This window comes from Phodopus roborovskii, unplaced genomic scaffold (assembly GCF_943737965.1).
Source record: "Phodopus roborovskii unplaced genomic scaffold, PHOROB, whole genome shotgun sequence".
NCBI classification, from domain to species: Eukaryota; Metazoa; Chordata; class Mammalia; order Rodentia; family Cricetidae; genus Phodopus; species Phodopus roborovskii.
Window position 1 is genome coordinate 3697780 of NW_026126619.1, and position 24461 is coordinate 3722240.

General features: G+C 37.1%; 1 protein-coding gene across 1 annotated transcript in view; it reads left to right on the forward strand.

Moving 5' to 3' along the window:
* Ppfia2 (PTPRF interacting protein alpha 2) overlaps positions 1-24461 on the forward strand; it is a 372354-nt gene that overhangs the window by 54742 nt on the left and 293151 nt on the right. Inside the window, exon 3 of the mRNA XM_051206391.1 lies at positions 16688-16741. Within this exon, the coding sequence (XP_051062348.1) occupies positions 16688-16741 (54 nt within the window). The remainder of the gene's footprint in view (positions 1-16687; positions 16742-24461) is intronic.

Genomic DNA, 24461 nt, shown 5'->3' on the forward strand with positions numbered 1-24461 from the left:
TTATTGAATCAGTAATCTCAGATAATGGTTTAGAATCTTAGATTCCAAATATTACTATGACGATAAAGTAAAATCCATCAGCATTCACATACAATTATGTAAGATATATGCCACGTAACTTCTTTTTGCATTGACCAGTACAAAACATGTTACGTTTTTTAGTAGAATCAGCATACAAGTTAGTTTTCTTCACAAGCATCTCAGGATTCATTCATTGTTAACACATTTGTTTCACTGTTCACCTATGTACTGTTGCAGTATTCGCATGTACTCAGGGTCCACACACCGTATCTACTTTGTTTAAATTCCTTGACTGGTCATTCTGGTTTTGTTTGAACTGAAGGTATATAGTCATCCAAACACAAACTCATATTCCTTTAATTTTTTTTTTAGATCTATCTATATGTAGGATTGTTTTGCCTTCACGTATATAAATTCATCATGTTGGTGCCTGGTGCCCATGGAGTTGAGAACAGTGCTTTAGATTTTCTAAAATAAAGTTACCAAGAGACACGAGTCACCATGTGGGTGCCAGGACCCAAACCCGGCTCTTTTGAAACAATAGTCAGTGCTCCAAACTGTTGGGTACTGCCCAGCTCAGTCATGTTTGAGTGCCTAGCTCGTGCAGGTGCTGATCAGGCTGGTGTCGTGGAATAACTGTGAACAGACACGGAGGAGGAATGGGGACAGGCACAGGAGAACACCGATAGCATTCAGGAAACGGCTCTACTAGTGCTTTGAGTTTTCAGCACAAATATTCTAGAAAACTCTCTTCTAATGAGCAATGTCTATTTCCCATGATTAGTCATTCCCTTCCTTAGAGTAATTCAATATATGCTTAGTTTGAGCCGAGGGTCATTTGGGGATGAGGCATACATGTAACGAACACATTTTTTTTCTTATTTGGTAGCTTTCCAATATTTTCAGATAATTTTCTGTGCCATCACACATTGTAACATTTAATAAATTGGAATCACATCAAGGTCCTAAGAAGGATTTCCTGTGATATGGCATTTTAAATGAATTTCTTTTATGAGAATGAGCCATTTAAAGAGACAAGAAAGACATTTTATTTTTATGTTGACATCACTACATAATTAAAATGTTTCCTTTAATTAAAACATTCAACAGGTTCCATTTTTTTTCCAGTAAACCAAGAACTTCTCTCTTCAAGCATTACCTGCTTATGGGTAATTTCAATAATAAAAGGATTGCATATTAATATAAGATGTGAACTTAAGATCAGGATTTTAATGTACATATAAAATAATGCATACTGCTACAGGTAAGGGAGGTCAAGGTCAAAAGGTAGAATACCATTTCAAGTGTCTGATATTTATCTAGGATTTGATATCTTGTGCAGTAGGGCACAGCAGGGAACCACTCAGGAGAGGGATAATTGGATCTCGTTTTAATAGGTTAAATTTTTTCTGCATATCTACAAATAAGTGTCCAAGATAATGCTTAACTCGTTACTTGGGGGAAAAATTCATGACCTGGCTTGTAAGCCTGCTTGAACTACATCAAGTGAATCAAATAAAAACCTCGAGTTATTTGCTTTTTTGAAACAAAGCTGTTCTGTTGAGGGTGTTACATACAAGAAGCCTTCAGAGGACCCTGTTTAATTAGGGTTGAAATCTGTGGAAATGCTCTCTGCTTTGTAATCCAAGGCAAGTGACTTTCTGGGGTTGCAAGTCAGACGTGTGAGTTATGTGCAAATGTGTGTCTATTTGTGTGAGTCTTTTTCTCCACCACTCACTGAGTTACAGTGTCTCTTGGAGACCCCACTGCTGTTCCTTTACAACTCAGTGGTGACACTGGAGAGACCACAGCCACAGATCAGGTAGAGACACCAACAAGGCCAGATTCTTCTCATGTGGATTGAAATTTAAGTAAAGCAACAGTCTTTTTTGTAAAAAGTACGATTTTTCCTCCCGCCACTGGTCTTGTCCCGCCGCCGCGCCAGCCCCAAATAATGCACAGAGACTCTGTATTTGATATTATGCTGTTGGCCAGGTGCTAGTTTCTTATCAGCTAGCTCTGTCTTAATTATTAACCCATTTCTATGTATTTCCATGTGGTCTTACCAGCGAGAGGCGGCTGGCGATTCTATTCTCTCCAGATTCTCCATGTTGACTGACTCCTCCTTCTTACTTCCTCTTTCCTCCTTGTCTCCTAGTCTCTCCTATCTTCCTTTCCTATTGGCCAACAGTGCTTTATTCATTAACCAGTATGAGAAACATATACAGAATGACATCTCCCATCACTTTTTAATGACTCTACCTGCTAAATTATTTCCATTCATGGTGCATGCCAGTTTTCCTTCCCAACAACAATTTCAGACTAATACTATATTATATAATTTTTTAATGGGGAATTAAGTTATAGAACTAGCTTGAGATCTTATAGTTGGACTTTGTCAGAGTTCACACTCCAACACCAGTATATTGACTTGAAAGATTATATCTGAAACCACATCTAATTCACTAATGACAGCACTAAATTACATGGCCCGAAATCATAGCCAGTTGGTTTCAATTATATTTTCAACTGATTTTCTGTCTGCAAGCTACTGAATAAGTTCAGTCCTCATTTTGGGGGATCCTGCTTGTTCAAACAATTATATAAAAAGCAGAGGGAATTATAGAATGAGGTCATGAAGTTGCCCAAGGAAACTAGAGCTGGAAAATAGGAAATAAAAATCCAATTATAAGGAGCAGAAACCAACAGCTATATAGTGAAAATAATCTAAGCAGAAAGTAAGTTTGCTAAAGGGAATACTTATTTAATTTTGACTGATGGCTTTCTATGCAAAGTAAAACTTAACCATTTGCTCATAAGGGAAAATTCTCAATATAATATATACCATATTATATGCCATATACCATCTGATTATATATACAAAATCATATATATATACATACATATGTATATATATATATGACCTTCTGAATTTCATTTATTTTAAAAATTATTTAGAGATAAATTGAATAGATACTTTCATTATGTGGTGAGACCATTGACCAAGGAGTCAGTTAAATCTATTATATTAACCCAAGTTTTAAAAAGCATGCATGAATCACCTGCTCTGACTGTTAATATTTAACTGATAAAATTTTTAGCCCTTTTAAAAAACCTCTTTTCAGTTTGGCCTGGCTATTCATACATCATTGAAAGGAAATAGTTTTTCATGAGATTCGGAATCTGCTCTGATAGTTACACAGCTTTTGGGTACCATATGTCAGCTGAATAGTTATAACCACAAACTGGTTGTCAGAAAGAGTGAATGATCCCTACACATTCAGAACTGGCCAAGTAAATAGAAATGTATATGAAAGAAAGTATGTTGTATTTTGATCAAACTATTTTTATGAGTCATGTTGATATTTTAACAATAGGCACAGTTAGTTATAATTAGTTATAGGAACATAAATGTTTCCTTTCTCTAGTCTTTATTTTTTTATTGATTCACTAATATAACATATCCATATTTTAAAACTTTTTTATTTTATAATCAATACTTATGTAATAAGAACACAAAAATGGATGATAGGTGTGCATGGATATCTATATTTGTGTTAGTATGTTCCTATATAAATAAGAAGACTTATTAGCTCATAACAACATTAGCTATTTCAGAAAATCGACAGGTAGGAGTTCAGTGTAGTTTAGGTAGGCCCTCTGTATCAGGGTCTCACTCAAGGCTATAATCAAAGAACCAGATGGGGTGGACATCATCTCAGTATTCAGAAGTTTTGAGGATAAGAAATAGATCCCGTGTCTAATTGGCCTGAGCATGGTGTGCTTGGTGTGAGACATTAGTTTCTGGCCTCAAGGAATTATGAGAGAAGGGGAGACAGGAGAGATGAGAGGGAGAAGGGTTTTGGGATCTACCTCAGGACACTTGGCAAATTTGCCTGAGGTTCAGTCAAGGAGAGTGAGCATAAATACCAAAAGGGGACCATTTGAGGATTTTAAAATTAATATTCCTTCCACATTTCCTAAATAAAAAATAATATATTTAAATTGTCATACAAGAAGACTGTATTATATCATTTCTACGTCATCCTCATTACCCTCCAGCTCCTTCTTTGTTCCCCTTCCTCCCCAAATCATGATTTACCCTCAATTGTTATTGTTTTAAACACATGTATGCATGTGCACGCATGCACACACACACACACACACATACACACACACACACACACACACACACACACACACACACACACACCTGCTGAGTACAGTTGCTGTTGCTTGTGTGTGTATGTATTTAGGGATCACTACTTGAATTTTGTAACCTACCAGGGTGCTGTCCCTGGAAACGTCTGGACTCAGGATCACAGAAGCTGTTACTGGCTTGATGCTCTTCATCTAAGGGTGGGGGCTTGTGAGAAGCCTCACATGCCCACCACAGCATGTCATCATGCAGGTCTTGTTTAGGCAGCCTATTTTTTGAGAGCTTCCCAGTCTTATACTGAACCCCTATTTCTTAGCAGACATCCTGATCCTCTGCTGTTGCCATCTTTCACCCTTCTGTCCCTTCTCCCATGGTGTTCCTTGAGCCTTGGATAACAGGGTTGTAGTGTGGATGTATGTATCAGTTGATGTCAGGCACCTCATGCTTAGTTTTCTCTGCTTTTGATCAGTTGTGTATTTCTGTAATGGATCCTAGAGGAGCACCTTCTGCCACCACTTTTAGAAATCAGTATATTTCCTAATTGTGTTCTTAATACTTATCCTTATAACCACAAACGTGCAGCTTTTATCCTCCATCAAAGAAACTTCTTGTTGCACTGCACACCCCAAAATGATCTTAATAGTAATGTAAATTAAGTACCCCCTCTGTTCCTCCCTCCCTCCCTCTCCTCTTCTTATGTAATTCTCCCTAGGTCCTATCCTATTATGATTAAAGTTTGCTTTCAGCTTTTATCCAGCAATATATTGTTATCATTTCAGTCTTATATGAAAGGCCCTGAATAACAAAGTACACTTTTTTTAAAACCTCTTCCTAATGAGTTTGCAGTGGAGGAGTTTAGCTTTGGGTAGAATCTATTGGTATGATTCACTTGAGGTCGGTGACTAATTCACATGAAATCATGCAATTGTTGCTAAGTGTTCACAGTCTTAAAACACAAAAGAGGATGTATCATGGCAGAGTCATTGTTCCCCCCCCCCACAGTTTTACAGAGTTCTTTAGAAAAGCCTGTTTGTGGCTAGGATGGTGACTCAGAAGTAGGAGAAGTACATGGGTTCAGTTCCTATAACCCACACAAGGCCTCTCATAACCACCGACAACTCCTGTTCCAGGTGACCCAATGACCTTTTGTTACCTCTGTGAACACCTATACTCACACATGCATATATGCACCTAGTTTGAAATAAAAAAAAATATTTTAAAGGAAATCTTGTGTTCTGTACATCCAGGAATGACTATTCAGAGCGGAACTTCCATTCATCCATTCATCCACAGCTATGATTTTTTTTTTTTTTTTTTGATATTTATTGAGAATTTGTAAAATACGAGAATTGTGTGAAACTGTTAAAGGAGTTAGGATACACATGGATAGAAACATGCATGCTGATTTAAGATAATATAAACATGAAAACAAGTGATATGGGAATTTAGTAGATGGGGTGGTCATTCCTGCCAGGTGGTTTTGGGAAGCCTCACTTTATTTGGAATCTGAGATATTCTTTTTTAATTCAATTTTTTTATCCCATTTTACACACCAGCCACTGTTCTGTCCCTCTCCTCCTCCTTCCTGCTCTCCTACCTTCTTTTCCCCACCTCTTCCCCATCCCCACTTCTGAAAGTGCAAGGCCTCCCATGGTGTATGAGCTGGCTTGTTTGGAGCCCGCTCCCTATGGTGGATGTCTTGCTGAGCCCTGATGCAGGGGTGGTGGCAGTGGTCCTTCCTTGTCTCAGCTTGGTATGCCTGAATCCGAGTTATTCTTACAAACATCTTCAGTCCAGTATAAGGCTATTGTACCTTACATTTTTATTTCCCTTTACTTCTATATCATAACTCACAGAACTTCTCACTATGTACATTTCATAGGAAAAAGAATCTAATAGACAAATTTAAGAACTTTGATCTTTAGGGATGACTTGGTATTTCTTGGGTGGATATGTGGTAGTCACAGGGTTGTTAAAAGAAGAAAGCCAAAGAGCTAGAGTTAGAAATAGGATACCTTTTCAGTACTGAAGACGGAGGAGATACAAGTCAAGGGATGCTGGTGGTTTCTAGGAATAGGGGATGGCAAGGAAATTATTCTGATCTGAATTCTTAAAAAGGGTTACAACACTTTAAATTTTCAGTCTTGTGTCCTCCAAAAGTATAAACCATATATCCTCACTCTCCATAGTAACTTATCCAAGTAACATGCAAAGTGAAGACACCTTAGCATACTCCCTAGTTTCTGTTACTGCTGTACAAGTGAGAACCATCTGTTTTTCTGTCTGGTTTAATTTAAGCAACAACATCCCTACTTCCTTGCCATAGCACTACCCCAAATATTAGTTCTGCAGTTCAGATGTCTTACCAGCCTGCATGGCTCCATTAAACATTGTCAATTACAATCAGAAAGCAGCTATACAAACTCTTAGTTTATAAACTAATATTGATATCAGTTACATGTTTGAAAAATATTAAGGATAGAGATGAACTGAATATAAAGTATTTCAAATTAATTTCCATAAGTTGAATAATAGCATGAAATTTGAAGCTTGAATTCTTATTTATTTGGATGGATAGAAGAAAACAAGATTGTCCGTAGCAAATACCATGACAATAGAACATTCTGTAACTGATGTTAAATCTCCACCTTGTTCTGTGTTCTTAGGCTCTTGTACTATGCTACAGCCCCAGTTAACGTAATAGCATAGATTAAAAATTCTCATTTGTTTCATAGCTTTTTAAATTGTGCTATTGATATCGCAGTCATTAGTAGCATCACTTATAGCAGCTCTCCCAAAGTGAAGTAGAGATATTAAATGTCCTGCTGCTGTTTATTACAATAATAATTTATCACTTCTAAATCTAAAGTAAGACATATATAATTATTATAACGGAGATGTGAGTTTTGATTAGTTTTCTTTAAATAAAGAAAATAGCAAAAAGTTGGCTTTTCCCCCCACATATCTTAGATTCAACTTCCTTCTGAAAATTTGGCATGTGCTTTTGGATATTGCCCAAAATTTCCCTCTCATCATATAGCTCTATACAATTCTTCTGTGATGGTAATTTCCAAAATCTGAGTGTGCAATACCAAATATCTTGCTGAAAAATATCTCTTGGCTAAATTCTCTACATGTGTGAATTTCATGTGTTAGAAAACATAACACCTGTTCTCTTGCCATGTTCTCATGATAAGAACTGTTGTTCATGGTTGGATTGATATATCAAGGCAATAGAGAAAAGGTATAGTCAAATCAAGTATTAAAATGCTTACTTTAGGAACAAATTTTATTTGTAGTAGATATGTACATATAAATTTTCCTGTTATGTTTGCCCTCTTTTGTTTGAAGCTAATAAGAAATTCTACCCTATTGTTTCATATGAACTAAGATTTTATATATATATATATATATATATATATATATATATGAGAAATAGAGTTATTTGCATCTAGAAATGATAGAAATATTTTATTTCTAGAGAGGTGTTCAGTTCCTGAAAGCAGCTAGTCACAGCACATCTGTGTTGAAAAGCTGAGATAAAATGATTAATCTGGCAATATCAACACTCAGCTTATTTTTTCACTCTAGTGTCATCCAGGATCCAAACCTAGGGAATGGTGTCACCCAAGACAGTTTGGTTCTTACAGCAATTAAGGTTATCAAGATGAATCCCCACAGGCCAATCTGATCTAGATAATCAGTCCCACACTTAGTCTTCCCGCGTGATTCTAGGTGGTACCAAATTGGTAATTAAAACCACCCATCACAGATACTAAATGTTGGGCATTTCCTTTTCAGTTTATATAGCACATTTCAACACACTTAAAGCTGCCTGCATTAGCATTTAAACATGTGGTGGTAAAAACATTGAAAAAAAAAGGAAACAAAACTATGTATATATTCATGGAATGCAGTTAACCAATAGAAAATAGCAACTACTTTATTGAAAGATCATTGCTGTTTATAACTGGAAGAATAGATACTATATTTTAAAAAGCAAATTTGATGAAGAATGTATAGACAATGACAAGGATAGCCAGGAGAAATGAAATAATTTTAGAATTTTTGTCCTTTCATAAAAGCCAAATTCCAAAAATCTTAGAAATATTTGTGCCCAAGATGACTTTATTCTGGGTTTTATCTGTGTGCATTATCCTGCTTGTTTACTTTGATGTATTACAGCTTAGGTAATCTGTGCATAGAGCCCATTGTAGTTTGTTACATGTACAATCTGTCTTGTACCTGTTAGTCACTTTACTAACAATAGGACTTATTGTTATTTGACAATTTTTGACAAATTGTCAATAGGTGATATATAAAATAATAATATATAAAATAATTAATAAGCTCAAGACTTTCCAATTAAAAAATGTGGATAGAAATTATTTAATCTATGACTTACACAATTAATATTGTGTTACTATAATTTCTATAATTAATAAATAAAAACTTCCTAAGTTAGATTTACTTTATATAAGGACTATCAATCCTATGGAGGTCACATTTTAGTATAGGACCTATTCTTACTTTTTTTCTAAATGGATATACTGTCAAATTACCCTCTAAATATGGATGATACAACTGGGACTGTTCTCAATGGTTGGTGAAGCTCCTTTTTCTGTGGCAGCAGGTAATGGAGAGATTCACAATTGGTCAAAGTGCTGAGAATAAGAAATTCAGTGATTACCCATTCCTTGAACATCTATACTGAGTCATTACCACTTATGGACAGAGGGGAGAGGAGACTGAAGATTGCTTGGGCATGCTGTCTTCCAGACATAGCATGGCTATCACAATTATTATCTAATATAGCACTGGTTACCTGCACAAGACCTATACAAGATCAATACTACAAAAATCCTGGAATAGATGGAGTAGATGATTTTGAGTCTCCAGTCCTTATTATTAACAGTCAATATCTGCTGTGAGAGTAATGGTTATTCTTTATTGAAGATATGATCACATGAAAGTTTCCATTAGATGGTCCCATTGGCTTGCACATATGGACAGAACTGATCAAATTTCTTGGATTATCCAAAGAGAAAAGGACATTAAGTTTGGAGGTGGACTTGTTGGGAGGTATACAGGGGAAGATGAACTGAGGGGACAAGGGATAAAATATTCATATTTTTGCATAGATGTATTTACTTGTTGGGAGCACAAAGGTCTTAGCTCCCACAAAATACTTGGAAAACCAAGAATGTTAAGCAATCTGTGTTGTCTTTTCAAAGAAAAATATGTATAACCTGTTTTTCCACCCAGAAACCTCGGAATCAGAGATGATTGATAGCCTGGTTATCTTACCTGAGGGGCTAGGCCATATCAGGTTCCCACAGCAGGAGCAGAGGTGGCTAATAATCTAGAGGACCTTTGCATTATATGTATGTCCAGACACTCCCCTAAACTTCCATGGCTAAGATGAGGGATATTTAATGACGTAGATGACCCTTGTATTATCTGTTTAATTAGGTTTTCCCCTAAACTCCCACATCCAGAAATTGAGGTGACTAATACCCAAATTACCTCTATGCTCTTTGGATGACTGAGACCATGCCAGATAAGGTAACCTTAAGACCATGCCCTTAAGGTAACATAGGTAATCTATCTTGAAACTCATCTTCTTAGAAGGGACATGCACACATGAGTCCCTTGTGTGTGCCAGGGAATTTGTTACTATGCTCTTTGGATGACTGAGACCATGCCAGATAAGGTAACCTTAAGGTAACCTTAAGACCATGCCCTTAAGGTAACATAGGTAATCTATCTTGAAACTCATCTTCTTAGAAGGGACATGCACACATGAGTCCCTTGTTTGTGCCAGGGAATTTGTTACACCAAGACCCCCCCCCCGATAGTACTGTGCTTAAAAGTGCTTACAAAACACTGCTTGAGGTCAGACTCTGAAGGGTTGAGCCAGCCTGGCTAAGTTTTTCTGAATGGGATTTCCTTCCCACCTCTTGTGGTTTATTTCTCTGACTGGAGCACAGCTTGCAGAAACTCCAACAATTACTAGTCATGAAAGACTATTACAACATGAGTTCAGAGCAACAGTGGCCACATGCAAAATATCTGTACAGTAGACAGCCCATCAGCACTTTACCATATAGTGGGGAGGGGCCTCATGGCTTCACTGCTCCCTGAGGAGCTGTAGGCAACTAATTGCTTCTGTGGAGGAAAGTAGACATTCTAAAATATCATGACCACTGGTAAGTTGTCATTGATCAGTCACTAAATACGCCTCCATCCAACCTTATGTAAACGAAGTGGGCCAGAAGCAAACAAAAAGCACATATGTAGGAAGTGACAAGGGAGACATTGGGAAGACGGGATTTAGTGGATGGGAACATGGGATGACTGGAGAATGGTGGATAATATGAGAAAAATATAATGAATAAATGCGTAATGATACATGTAGTGAAAGGAAAATTAAAGTGTTTACTTACATACACACAGAGAAAGGAGGAATCGTTGAATGTTGAGAACTGAAGTAGCCTATACATATTTGCACCTGAGATCCGTTCCTCTGGCATGGTGGCTCTCAAACCTGAGTCTGAGTCACAAAGCTTGCCAGTCGGCACTTCTGGGGAAGAACCCAAGAAAGCAGACTCTGACAAGATTCCAAGGAGTGCAGGTGCTCTCTTCACACATGGAGATGAGATCATAGAGGATCAGTAGTGGAAGAGAAAGCTCAAGGAACACATGGTTTTGAGGAAGCCAGAAGTAGGTTAAGTGGAAATGAATTAAAGCTGTGAACTAAGGGAGTAAATTCAGATGAGGGACAAAACATAAGAACAGAAGTTACCGGATGGATCCAGATATAGAGAAGGAACGATTAGCAGATTGTGAGGGGATACTGTTGATTGTCATGAATCCAGATAGGAAGATTGTTTGTTAGATATATCATTACAGTGGTAAATTGGACGGTAGTCAGTTTGTGGTGGACATGATAAGGGAAGAGAACAAAGCTTTCCTAGGTTGGGTACATTTTGTCTGTGAGAGCAAGGAAGCGAATGCAGTCATTTGTCAATGGTGTTCTTTATCACCTAGGCATACAAGGGAGGAAAGGAGAAGCTGTGCGCTGCCCCCCCCCCAGTTACATTGGGGGGGGGGTGCTTCAAACACAGCATTCCTTTAAAAAGTCAGAAAGTAAATCTGTGACGTCCTTGAAAGATTCCTGTCATGTGCACTATTGACTATTGACACAATCGTATACTTGATTCCTGGGATATGGCCCTGTTGTAATTTAAGAAATTACCGATGTTAGTTTAAGAAAAACGGCACTCAAGAGAACACTTCATAGAAAGACACCATGTGGCAGGGTTCAAGGAGAGGGGTTTGTTTTTTGTTTGTTTGCTTTTGTTCTTTGTTGTTTTTCTTTTGGATTTTTTTTTTGTGGGGGGGAGAGTGGTCATAAAAAGTTGAAAGGGAAGTGGGGGGGAACCAGCCTCCAGAGACAGGAGTAGCAGGAGAGAAGAGAAAGGAAAGGGGGGGAGAGAGAGACAGAGAGAGAGAGAGAGAGAGAGAGAGAGAGAGAGAGAGACGGGAGGTGGGTAGGGCCCTTTTAAAAGGGAACACAGTGAATCAGTGAATGTGCACAGGTGTTGCTCTTAGTGGCTGCAGCTGGAGGCATATCCCATCAGAACCCACAGGACAGACCAGTACCGATGCCTGAACACTAACAGATCTGCTCCCCACCCCTTGGCTTTAGTCTGGAAAGAATACTTTGAAATTAGAAACACGAACATACATACATACATACATACATATATATGTTCATTTGTTAAATTTCATATTAATTACACCTATCTGTACAGATTCTTCTCTGTCCCATCTGAGACCTTCCTTACCTCAAATGCTTCTTCTCCTGCTTTCAGTTCTTCATATGACACATAATTAGCATTGCTTCCCAGGCCTCTCTGCAGCATTCCAGCAAGCCTTTCCAATTCTTTGCTCAAACTTCAGCCAATTTTAGAGCCTCTGGCCATCACAGTGTTCTGTCTCGGGAGTCAGAATTTGAATTTGAACAGTTATTAGTCACTTACATGACCTCTCTGGAGTTATTCAACTCTGAAGGTCCCAGGCTGACCACCTTGAAAGTGTGAACTGAGACCAGGTAAGAGGGCTGAGATGCTGTAGTCAGTGCTAATGACTGCTGCTCAGGTAGTTTCTGTGGGGAAACTAATATGCATTCTAAGACAAAGTACAGCTCAGAATTACTGTCACCCATGCATTTACTACAACTGCTGTGTTTTAATGTGTCTCTTTTCAGAATCCCTCCATACATTTTCCTGTGCATTGGCTCCGCCTTAGATTTGAGAAATAAAACTTTAAGTCAGAAGTATATCTCACAGACTGTATTCCATACCTCAGGTTCAGTATGGTATGCTATCTTGGTTAAGTATTCAAAGTATGTATGATGGCTGACTTTTCTTTGCTATTCTGATTCTGCACAACACTCCGAATGCTATTAAAGCTTTGACTCCATTTCTTTACCATTATCTTTCTACTATGAACCTCATATCACCGCAATCACACTATATACTCAGCCTTTCCTCTGGAATGGAGTTAATTATAGAACTGGAAGGAAATCAGATTTGAAATAAACTATTTTCAAAGCAACAGAAAAGGATGCTATTTTGTCTCCCTGGGTGATATTTATGAAATGGGTTTGTGCATTTTCTATTTCTCTGCCCCCCCCCCCGACCCCAGGAAATTTACCCTGTAATGTTGCCAAGGAAACACTAACAGCCTCATTAAGAAATTTTACTTTATGATTTGGATATTTGCCTTAAAGAGCCTGTCCTTTTTTAAAATGAAAGATTGTTCCCACTAAAGAGCATGTGAAATTTGTCTTCCCGTATGCATTCCTTCTGTTAAGTAAACATTATGGATGCTAGTTTAACATCTTGGAAATACTTTCTTATGCTAGGCACCTGTAAATGTCTCAAACACTTTCATTCATTGAATGATAGTATACGTATCATGTCTATTGGCAGTATTTCATCCGGAGAAAATTAACGTATTGTGTGCTATCTACTAAGTCTTGTTTTTTACATTTTATCCCTTCATACGAGCTATAAAAACCTTGATATGTATAGAAATGTAATGTCTCAATATGAGATCGCATTGCTGAGCACTTTCCCATTAGTGATAGATGATAAAATCCAAAGTAAACTAAGCTTGAGGTTACAACACTGGGGAATTTCAAAGCTTTTTCCTGCATACACCATCTGTGTGATCATGGGTAGGTAATACATTATTTTGTTCATTTCTCAATTTTATGAAAATACATTGTACAAACATTATTGTCTGGTGCTATTGCTATGCTTTTCAAGGAATGCATTTATATAAAAGTGAGAACTGTTTTACCACACACACCCCAAGCTTCAGATCTTATCAGAGTGATATCATATGCTTTATTCATTTGCTCAGTCATTCTGCACTCAATAAATACTTACTGAACTTTCCTGTAAGGTGTATGGTTTTTCCACCTGCCACAGGTCTTGTCCCATCGCCGCACCAGCCCCAATTAATACACTGAGACTTTGTGAATGACATCTCCCAATACTTTCCTGTGTGGTAATCTTGTTAGAGGATGAGAGATGGCATTTGTCACCTGCTGGACATTGACAAACAGCACTACCCTAATACTTTATTCTTTTATATTCACGGCTTACATAGCTTCCAGCTATTATCAGTCCTAGTTATTCACCTTTCACCCGGATCTGATAAATTCCTCAGACATCTGTTAATTGGCCCTTCATTATACATCTTTCTTTAACTTCTTTGAGTTTAACCTTTTTTCCCCCTAGGTGAAACCTTGACTGTTTTGAACAAGTCCATTTTGATATTTTGGTAGTTAATCTTGTATGTAAGCAAAGTGAGTCAATTAATCAACTAGAAAGGTGCTTGAGGAATGTGCACTTTGAACAGAATAAAAAAACACATGAAAAGGTCCAAAGCCATGCTCGGACTGGTTATATTAATTAGCAAATGAATTAAGACTGCTATGACCCGAATAGCATAGGACACAGAGCATTTCAAGAGATGGCATTAGAGGAATTGTCTGAATTGAGACCACACAAGGTAAGGCAGAGCATAATAGTAAGCTGAATTTTATTCTAAGGTTTTTGAAAAAAAAAAAAAAGCGTAAGCTTGTTTGGGGTAAGAATTTAGTTAATCCATTTTGAACTTAAAATAGAGAAGGTGGGATGAAATGGAAGATAAAAACAGACTTATAGATAACAATTATATTGCTGTTTCTTTAGATACTGTTGAACAAATCCTAGAGATTATGATGCTAGGGGTTGTTAAAGGTAACTAAGTTAAACTTCCATTAAGACATTTGTGGTAGGATTTGATAATAGATTTCGACCTGAACAACTAGTAGTTCATTCAGTTATGGAATGAGGTACATAGTTTGGAGAAGTTGAGGTGAAAATTGATGTTTCAGCCACTTAACAAAACTTAACTCCAGAGATATCCAAATATAAATTGAAAAGACAGTGTGAATATGGGAAGATAAACCTAGGGTAAAGATAGAAATTCAGAATGCGTTGGGCCTGGAGAGATGACTCAAGAATTAAGAGACCATCTCTTGGGTGCATTTTATCAACTGAGGCTCCCTTTTCCCAAATGACTCTAGCGATGTGAAGTTGACATAAAACTGACCAGCCTACACCACCCAACTTTGCATCTTTCCCCCATACCCCATAAAGGCCAATTTGTGCTACCTAAATATTCTTAGATGTATATCAAGCTGCTGGAGCAAGGCTGACTTTCCAAGAATACTCAAAGAGGAACCTGACTTTCCCCATCTAGCACCTAAGAATGGCCAATAGCTCCTCAGGGAGAGATAAAACTTCCTGCCCATCTTTCTCCTGTCCATGCTGAGACCGGCTATTTTTGTTCAACACATGTGTTGATGAATACATTTAGATAACAAAACAGGCACATCTGTCAAAGATTTTATAGTCTTCTATAAAAATTACAATAATTGTCAGAAAACATGGCTTTTTTTTTTTTTTTTTTTTTTTTTTATGCTATGTAGAAGCAATGGCAGGCCAAAGGAAAGGCAAGCTGCTTTGTCAGAGAACAGCTGAGGCTGAAAGGGCTGTGAATATAGCCCAATATAAAATCGTAACCTGCATTTAAACATTAGGAAAGGATTACTTTGCTGCTGTGTGTGTGTGGGGGGGGGGGCGTGCTTTGTTTGGTTTGTAACTTAATTATTTAATTCTTCAGAGTGAACCCTGTAGATGGCAACATTGCATTGAAATGTCTAAACATTAACATGCCTTTTCATGGTTGGGGTTCCACCAAGTTATTAATATTATTTTTTTTAATCTATTGATTTCTCTACTCTTAATTCAAAAGCACAGCTCCTAATGCAAAGGGAACAAGAGAGGTTTTTGGTTTTTATTTTTTTTAAGAGCCAGATTTGAGTAACAGTGGCCCAGAAACATAGATTTAAGCTACCTTAGACATATGTTCCAATATGGAGGCAGTTTCATGGGGTTTTAATCATAACAGAAAAAAAATAGGAGGTTATTAATTAAGACGTGTAAAACACATTGGTGGAAACATCAGAAAACCAGATTACAGCAAGATGGGAACAGAGTCTGTCTTAGATATTATGTGACAACTTCTCAAACCTAAGGTTTGATTAAGCTATTATATTTCAGAGTGTTTTTATCAAGGTGTCAGTGTCAGTTATGGTTAGTAGCAAGAAGCCATTGAGCAGACTGGTGTGTGTGTGTGTGTGTGTGTGTGTGTGTGTGTGTGTGTGTGTGTGATTAAAACTTAGTGAGATTTTGTTTTAACACCTGACATTGTAGTTTATTTTGAAAAAGTTGTATGATCAGTATCAGTTACATTAATCCCTAGAACTGATATAATAGAATTATCATCATTTCTATAAATGTCACTGCCTCTAGCATCTTTCATGTCTCTGTGCATAATAACTCTGACATATATTATCATTTCTTATGTATTATCTTCTCTGGTTGTTAATTCAACAGGAAGAATTAATCTTTTTACAAGAACACCTAAGCTACCCATATCTTCTAACATTTTATACTTGCATTAACAGAATGGGCCACAGATAATTTAAAAGTTTTGTGGATACAGTACCATCATGAAGTAATGTTATCAAGAATAATATGTTGATTGCGGTTTATTTCTTTTGTTGTTCTCTGTGTCCTTTGGCTCTCTGCCTCAAAACATTTATTTTCCTGTCTAGAGCTAGTTTATTTTTATTTTTCAAAATCAATTGCCCGCTTACATTTACTCTTCCTTTTATACATCGTAGAGAGTCAGAGATAATAATTATATATTTACATATAGGGCATTTTATAGTTTTGTAGGGTCCAATATTGTCACAAAACAAAAATAGCTGAAGCATCCTAGCTTTGTTGCCGATGACAATACACTATGGGCCTGGGTATTGCTGTTGAGTGCATTCTATTGGGCAGCATTTAAAATCATCCCTTTCCCCCTTTTCAGGACATCGAATCCCTAACAGGAGGACTGACTGGTTCTAAGGGGGCAGATCCACCGGTAAGTTAGACCATCATTAGATATAAGTATTGCATTTAACAGACAGTTGCTGTATAGTATGTGTCCTGTATTGAGGCTTATTGAAATACAGTTATTGCCATAAGTAACTAAAAGTGTAGCATTGTTCAGGTGGCTTCTTGAAATGGTTACTTCTCAAATAATTAATCTACATTCATTCTGGTTACACAGAAGTGTAAAGAATTAGGGTTGTGGCTTATTGGTGAATACTTGCCTAACATACGCAATGCTCTAGACTCAATTCCCAGTAGAAAAGAGGAAAAAGTGTAAATGCTTTGTAGGAAATCATGAATAATTTCTAGTCAAATAACAGGCTGCAACTAACTTGATAATTTATAATTCTAAATTTGAGTACTGGATTTGAGTTTTACAGTATTTTGATTTTTACACAGAAAAATTGCAGGCATGCTGTGATTTGCACTGATTCTTGATTGCATTGTTTCTTTCCTACTCAACCCAGGAGTCTTTTAGACAAACAAGGAATGCGTTCTCAAGGGTGCATGTATATTTGCATGTGTGTGAGTACATATTGGCAGATACTTGTACATGGGCAAATGGATATGTAGAGGCCTACAGTGAATTTTAGAAGCAACCCTCAATATAAAATTACAAGTGGGCACCATGCCCACCATTCATTTTCATAGGTCCTGGGGACCCAAACAGTGGTTCTAATGTTTGAGTGGGAAGTGCTTGACCCCAGAACAATTTCCTCATCCCTTGCGGGAAAATTTTACATACTAAGAGGAGTTTGATGTATTGGAACATCACAGTTTTTACTGAGCAAGTGATTTCAACAGGCATTAATTAAGATGATTTCCCTGTGACTCAGGCTTGAGACACAAAATCCAGAGTATGTAAATTAAGTAATAAGTCACATCCAGTTTATGTTAGCAAACGGTCAATGTATAAATTTTTATCACTGTTTGCTTTATTTGAGTGCGGTGAGATTTAATGAGGAGCATGCATGTGCTGGCTAAATTTATGTCAACTTCAGACAAGCTAGAGTCATTTGAAAGGAGGGAACCTCACTGAGGACATGGGTCCACAAGGTTGAACTCTAGTCTATCTTCTTATTTAGTGATTGATGGGGAGGGCCCCAGCCCATTGAGGGTGGTGCATCCCTGGGCTGGTGAACCTGGATTTTATTTAAAAAAGAAAAGCAGGTTGAGAAGTACAAGAGGGTAAAGAAAGGAAGCAACAGCCCTCCATCGCCTCTGTGTCAGCTCCTGTATTTAGATTCTAGTCCTTCTTGAGTCTCTGTCCTGACTTCCTTCAATGATGAAGCTGCAGCCTGGATGTGTGAGCCAAATAAATCCACCACCACCCCTCCGCATCTTGCTTTTGGTCATGGTGTTTCAACATAGCAATACCTTAAGTAAGACAACATACAACTCAAGTTCATCAGGTTTGGTTCCATTAAAGCATCAGTGAATGTTCAAATGATAATCTTGATTGAAATTGTTTTCTGTCCAAAACTATGTGCCTCACGATACACCATCATCCTCACTGACTGACTTCTAGCAGGAGCTCAGCAGCGCTTACCAGTCCCTTTCTGTGATTACCTTCTAGATTCATACAGGAAACATGTTTTGGACTCACATAGCTATTTACACTACTCACAGCCCTGTAAAATATAGAAAGGTGAAACATATGCTTAAATGTTATAGGTAACATGTTATAGGTGACATATTTTACATTCTGCTTTTTACGGAGCATGCTCATAGTAACAGATATATCAGAATAAATTTATCTCCTCGAAAGTACCTCCTTCACCTTTACACTAATTCCAACAAGAAATATATAAGTGGAGAATGAATTATTTGAACAGGATTTGTTCCTCATTCACACCAAAACTAGATTACTTTCCTCTGTAAGTGGTGACAAAAATCTGATCTAACACATACATGTCAAAATGATGACAATATCATATCACTTAAGAAAGCACACTTTTCAGTATGAAATTTTGGGTGGGTAGGTAGTACAGCTATTGAAAGAAACCATTTTTAGTGGGAAAGGGTCATGGGCGAAGATGTGTTCTAAAGGCAACTTTTACCCAGTCCTTCCCACCAGAAAAGAAGGGTATGAATCTTTGGATACTGGGTAGAAAAATGCACACACACACACACACACACACACACACACACACATACACGCATGCACACGCGCGCGCGCACACACACACACACTTCTGTTTTAAACTTTTAAAATTGGTTTTCCTTTAAGCATAATTTTTAAAGATACAAATTTGGTTTTTTTTTGTTTTCTTTCTTTTTTTTTTTTTTGTGGAATTACTGATTTTATTACTGGAACATTAGCCACCAAACAGAACACAAGAACAAATCTAAAAATTCTCCCATGTCTCTCTGCCTTTCTTTCTAGTGGTAGAATTCCTGCTTAATATGACTGAGGCTCAAAATTGGTCCCCAGAACTGTAAAACCACAATTTAAAAATAAGTTAGGGAATCAGAAGTTGGATTAAATTATACGTATCTCAAATTCTACTGAAGTTTTATTTTTAATTTAAAATATGACATATGAGATAATCAAATACTAATTCCCATTTCAAAAGTTGTCTTTTTTACGTGTATTCATATTATATTTATAAAACCTTTCTACCAATTTTGCCAATAAAATTTTCATTGTTAAGTATCTCAAAGTCGCTTAAAAAGTAAAATTTAATGAACAGGAGCTGTGAGTTAGTGGATGAATGGTTTCTTATGAGGATATAAAACAGTGGAGTGATTTATGTTTTAGTATAACATGACACTGAGAAATGTTTAAGCAAGTGGAATATTAAAAATGAAAATTTTGCTTTGTGTGCACGTAAGAATTAACTTTGAAGGCTAAAGTTGTGGAACTTGTTTTATTTCAAAAGTTAGGATGTGTCTACTTAGTGCACCCAATGATAGTATTAATAAATAGCAATCCAGGTAAGATTGAATTTGCAGAACTCTAGGCACGTTTGGTATTAGTCATTTTAATAATAAATGTTAAGTACAATTTTTGAAAACTCCTTAGTTTTACCACTAAAGAGAAAACAGTTTACTATTTTTTCAGAGATAACTCAAGAAGACTTTAGAATTACTTTCTCTTTTAAAAAGTATTTTTAAGAGGGATAAATTTTTATTAATTAAATCTTCTCATTAATCTGCATCCTGCCTGCAGTCTTCCTCCCATTCTCTCTCCTCATCCCCCCTCTATCCCTCTCCTATAGCCACACCTCCTTCACCTCTGCTCAGAAAGGGGCAGGCTTCTCATGGGTGCCGACAAAGCATGGCATCCTAAGTTGAGGTAGGACTGAACTCTTCTCTTTGTGTTTAGCCTGTGCAATGCAACCCAGCTTTAGGAACACGTTCCCAAAAAGCCAGTGGGACAGGCCACACCCCCACTGCCTGGAGTCCCACAAGTAGAGCAAGCCACAAAACTGTCACACATATACAGAGGCCAGAAGCTGGTCCTGTGCAGGCTCACTAGCTGTGCTCCATGGTCCTTAGTTCTGTGGGTTCTTTTGTTATAACCCTGACACACCCCTGACCCTTATACAGTCCCTCTCCTTAGCCCAGTGCTTGGCTGGGGATCTCTGCTTCTGAGTTCATCAGTTACTGGACTATAGCTCTCCAATGGCAATTGAAGTAGTTATAGAACTGAATTACAGGAGATGGCCAGCTCAGTCTTAGCTGGGGTCATCCTTGTAGATTCAGCGTAGTTTCCATTGCATCAGATTTTTACCTGACCCCCAAATACTCCCCATTTCTGATCATCTACTTCAGTATACTCCTCCTCCTCCATCCCGCCCTCAACACAGTCGCTCAGGTCCAGTACTCAGGAGTTCTCTTCTACTTCCCCTTCCCAGGGAAATCCATGCACCTCCCCCTCCCCTGGATTCTTATTACCAAGTCTCTCTGGGGTTGTGGATTGTAGCATGGTTATCATTTACTTTACAGCTAATACCCATTTCTGAGAGCGTACATACCGTGTTTGTCTTCCTGGGTCTGGGTTACCTCACTCAGGATGATTTTTCTTCGAGTTCTGTCCACCTTCAAATTTCCTGACGCCACTGTTTTTAACAGCTGAGTAATAGTCCATTGTGTAAATAAATATACCACATTTTAAGAAGGCTATTTTAAAATAGAGAACCTAACAATGATGCTGTTGAGAATAGAGCTTCAGCTCTAAATTATATGTTTATCCTAGAATAATAATTGTGTTATTACCAAGAAAAAAATGTTAAGATAGATCTGTTCAAAAAATTTTCTTGAAGGATGTTCAACATTTAGCATATGCTTTAAGTTCATATAAATTAGATCACAGATTAATATGCATCATAAAAAGGCAGTATATGTTTATGTAGAAATGTTAATATAGCAAACTAAGTAATTACTAACCAAAGTGTTGCATATAACAGCTAAAATGTTCATGTTTGTTTTTCAGTGCTAGGGGAAATAGCCCATAGACTTGCTTGTATTTGTATTTGCTTGTATTTGCTATATTTGTAATGACACACATTTCAGTAGAACCTGTACCAAAGGATTTATTTTTATAAGTTGATTATATTTTGGGGTATGATTTGGAATATATTCTGTTTGTTAACCAGAACTTATACTCTTGAAAACATGATGTTTCTTAATGTCATTGTGAATAAAATCTAATGAGTGATGTGGGCCAAACTTAAAACACAAGAAGCATGTTTCTGAATACATGCAAACTTAAACCACATGAAGCATGTTCCTGAATACATGGTAACATATATCAATGTACATCAGGAAAATGTGAACACATTTTATTCTCCTTCAGGATGTAATTGAGTTTTAAATCTGTCTCGTAGCCTCACTCAGAAATTACATCAATAATGCCACTGGCAATGTGCTTCGTTTTGTTTTGTTTTTCTATCTTAAGCAGTAATTTTTGGACTGGGTTTATTTTTAATTGTTCTAAGATTCTTCTCGCCAATTGTCAATGGTGTTCTTCAGTTCTGGAGTGTGATGAATAAACCAATCCCCACTCGGCTTGTCCTGGGCTTGATGCACACAATGTCCTGAACATTCTTTAGCTCTATTAATTTCTCCCACTGAGTAGCAGAAATTGCCCATTCTGTGTTTTTGTACTTTCTGTTCAGATTTTATGGCCTCTTGATAGTTCTTACAATTTGGATACACACACGCACAGCAGAAGGGGTTTTTTTTTTTTTAATTATTATTCAATTTCCTGAAGCTGTTGCTTAAACTAAGGTTTTAAATTTAAAGTGCACTTAAAATTTTATATCTCCCAGACTCATTTTAAGTTTCATTATCCAAATATGCCATCAGTTTACTCATGATAAGAAATATTAATCTTAGTTTTGATCTCATTTAACTTTTTTGCATCCTAAGTTTCACATTTAGTAAATTCATTCTATTTATTTCGAACCCGGGCATAAATTATGTGTTATTTGATTAGGTTTTATAGTTTTACAATACAGTGGGCAGACAGCTTGGCAACAACTAAAACATCACGTGTGTGAAGAAAGTGTAAAGTGTCAGGCAAGTGAGAAGGCCAGAGGTCATTTTCACAGGACAGCAGAGTGAAGTCCCTCTTTACAACTGCAGGATGAGGAGAAAATCTCCAGGCGAGGAGAAGGAGGTGTGTCAAAAGCTGCATCTATACAGACCCAAAGTAAAATAACTGTAGTCTGGGATGGAAGGTACGGTAAGACCATAGGCTAAAAGATTAGGTTGAAGGGGGACATGGGAGGAATTTGTATTCAATAGTGAGGAACTTAAAGGACTCTTGGGTTTTCAAATATGAAAACAACTTTATTGGATTTTTCTTTATAATATCTTCTTGGCCGTATTTGTGAATAAATCAGAGTAAAAGGAAAATCCATGAAAAGTTTCTTGCAGCCCCCCCCTCCCGCCAGTTAAACTATACTGGCGATTTTTAAAATAAATTATATAAAGTATGGTAGTGAAAATCTCTTGTGATCTTTGCCATATACAGATGATAAAATAGTGTTTGTAATAGTATTTATGAAAGGCTAATATAGGAGAGAGGGGATACAAGAATAAAATCGATAATAGGGTTCTATAGAGCTAAATAGAAACAAGTCCTAATGTTCTGTAGTCCAGTGGTGGGACTATACCTCAATCTGATTATTGAGTTTTGTTTTATAAGAACTATTAGACAGTTTTATAAGAACTATGAGAGAGGAACTTGAAAAGTTCAAAACACAGTATAATGATAGCGATATAGAAATCCCCCCAGATTTGATCAGAGCATACTGAAACAACATACCATGCCCCATGAGTGGATTTCTTGTGTATTGATTACTTTTAAGCAGAGAAAGAAAATGTAATTGAGAGTACTGTTTCAGATGAGATGAGATGGTTGAGTATCTATCTGCTGAGGTAGGGTCACGTCTCTTCCATGATGTTTCTGCTGCTAGGTTGACCCCATGCCATGTTAGGTCCCTTTGTGAAGACAGTGCAAATGGACTTGAAGAAAGAAAAAAAAAATAAGAAAATTAAGTAAAGATTAAGTAAGGAGGGAGGGAAGTTTGAAGAGGGTGGTTATGGGAGAAGTTGGAGAGAGATGTGAGTCTGTTCATGAAATTCTCAAGAATTAATACAAATATCATTAAAAATAATAAACATAGTTTAAAAAAAGACATATTTTGCTGGTGTGAGTAGAGAGGAGTGGCTTGATCTGTGAGATATTGAGAGCATAGTAATAATAGATTTTTATTCACAAAGAGGAGAATGAAAGTTAGAAATAAATATCTTCGCTTTCTCCTTTGACCAATGAGGAAAGCTGGGACCTTTTGTAGTGACAACAAACAAATAGTGGAGAAAATATTTCTAGAGTAAATGAGGCATCTACAGATGAATTAACAGCTGAGTTGAGGAAAGTAAATGCTTTGGAGTTTATGTCATTTTACGTATATTAATTGAATAAGTAGAAGAACCCATGGACGTTTCAGAGGGGGTGAAATAGTCCCCCGTGTTACAAAGGTAGATAAGAAAAGAGTTGCATACAAAGCTTTAAGGAAGAAACATTTTGAAGTAAGCCATCGTGCAAGTGAAACATCAGAAAAGGAAGAACAGGCCTGCAAAAGGACAGAGCAGAGAGGAGGGTACAGCACAAACCCGAAGAAAGCATGGCATGATAACCACGGCTGAGCAGGGACCAATGGCAAAGGTTATTAGCAGTTTCATCACTTAGAGAGTTCTAGAGGAATGGTGTCCTTTGTATTCAGTGACAAGAAAATAAGCAGTGATGTAGTTGAGAATGATGTTAGCTGAATAGTTCATAGGAAATCAAGGTTGAAGTGGCCTAAAAGAGTAAGAAGGGAGAAAAATGGATTTAGAATTCTATATTAAAGAGCTTTGCTGTGAAGGAAATGTGTGCATAAAATGTAAGATATGAAGTGGAATGCAAATTTGAACGCATCCGTGTCATAAACCTGAGGATCGAAACACTGCTTGGTATCAATAAGATCCATAAATGTTTATAGAAAAGCATGATACGGGAAGTGAGAATTAATCTCGTTGAAGCTGGTTCCATCAAGGACCTGATAGGCTATGTCACTGAATGCTTCTTGTACTCTTTTCTACCAACATTTACTTTCTTGATTCTGAACTATTTTGACAATTAATACCAAATAATCTTTAGTCTTAACAACTGAAGAGGTAGCTGAAAACATGTCAACTATGTTGATACATTTCAG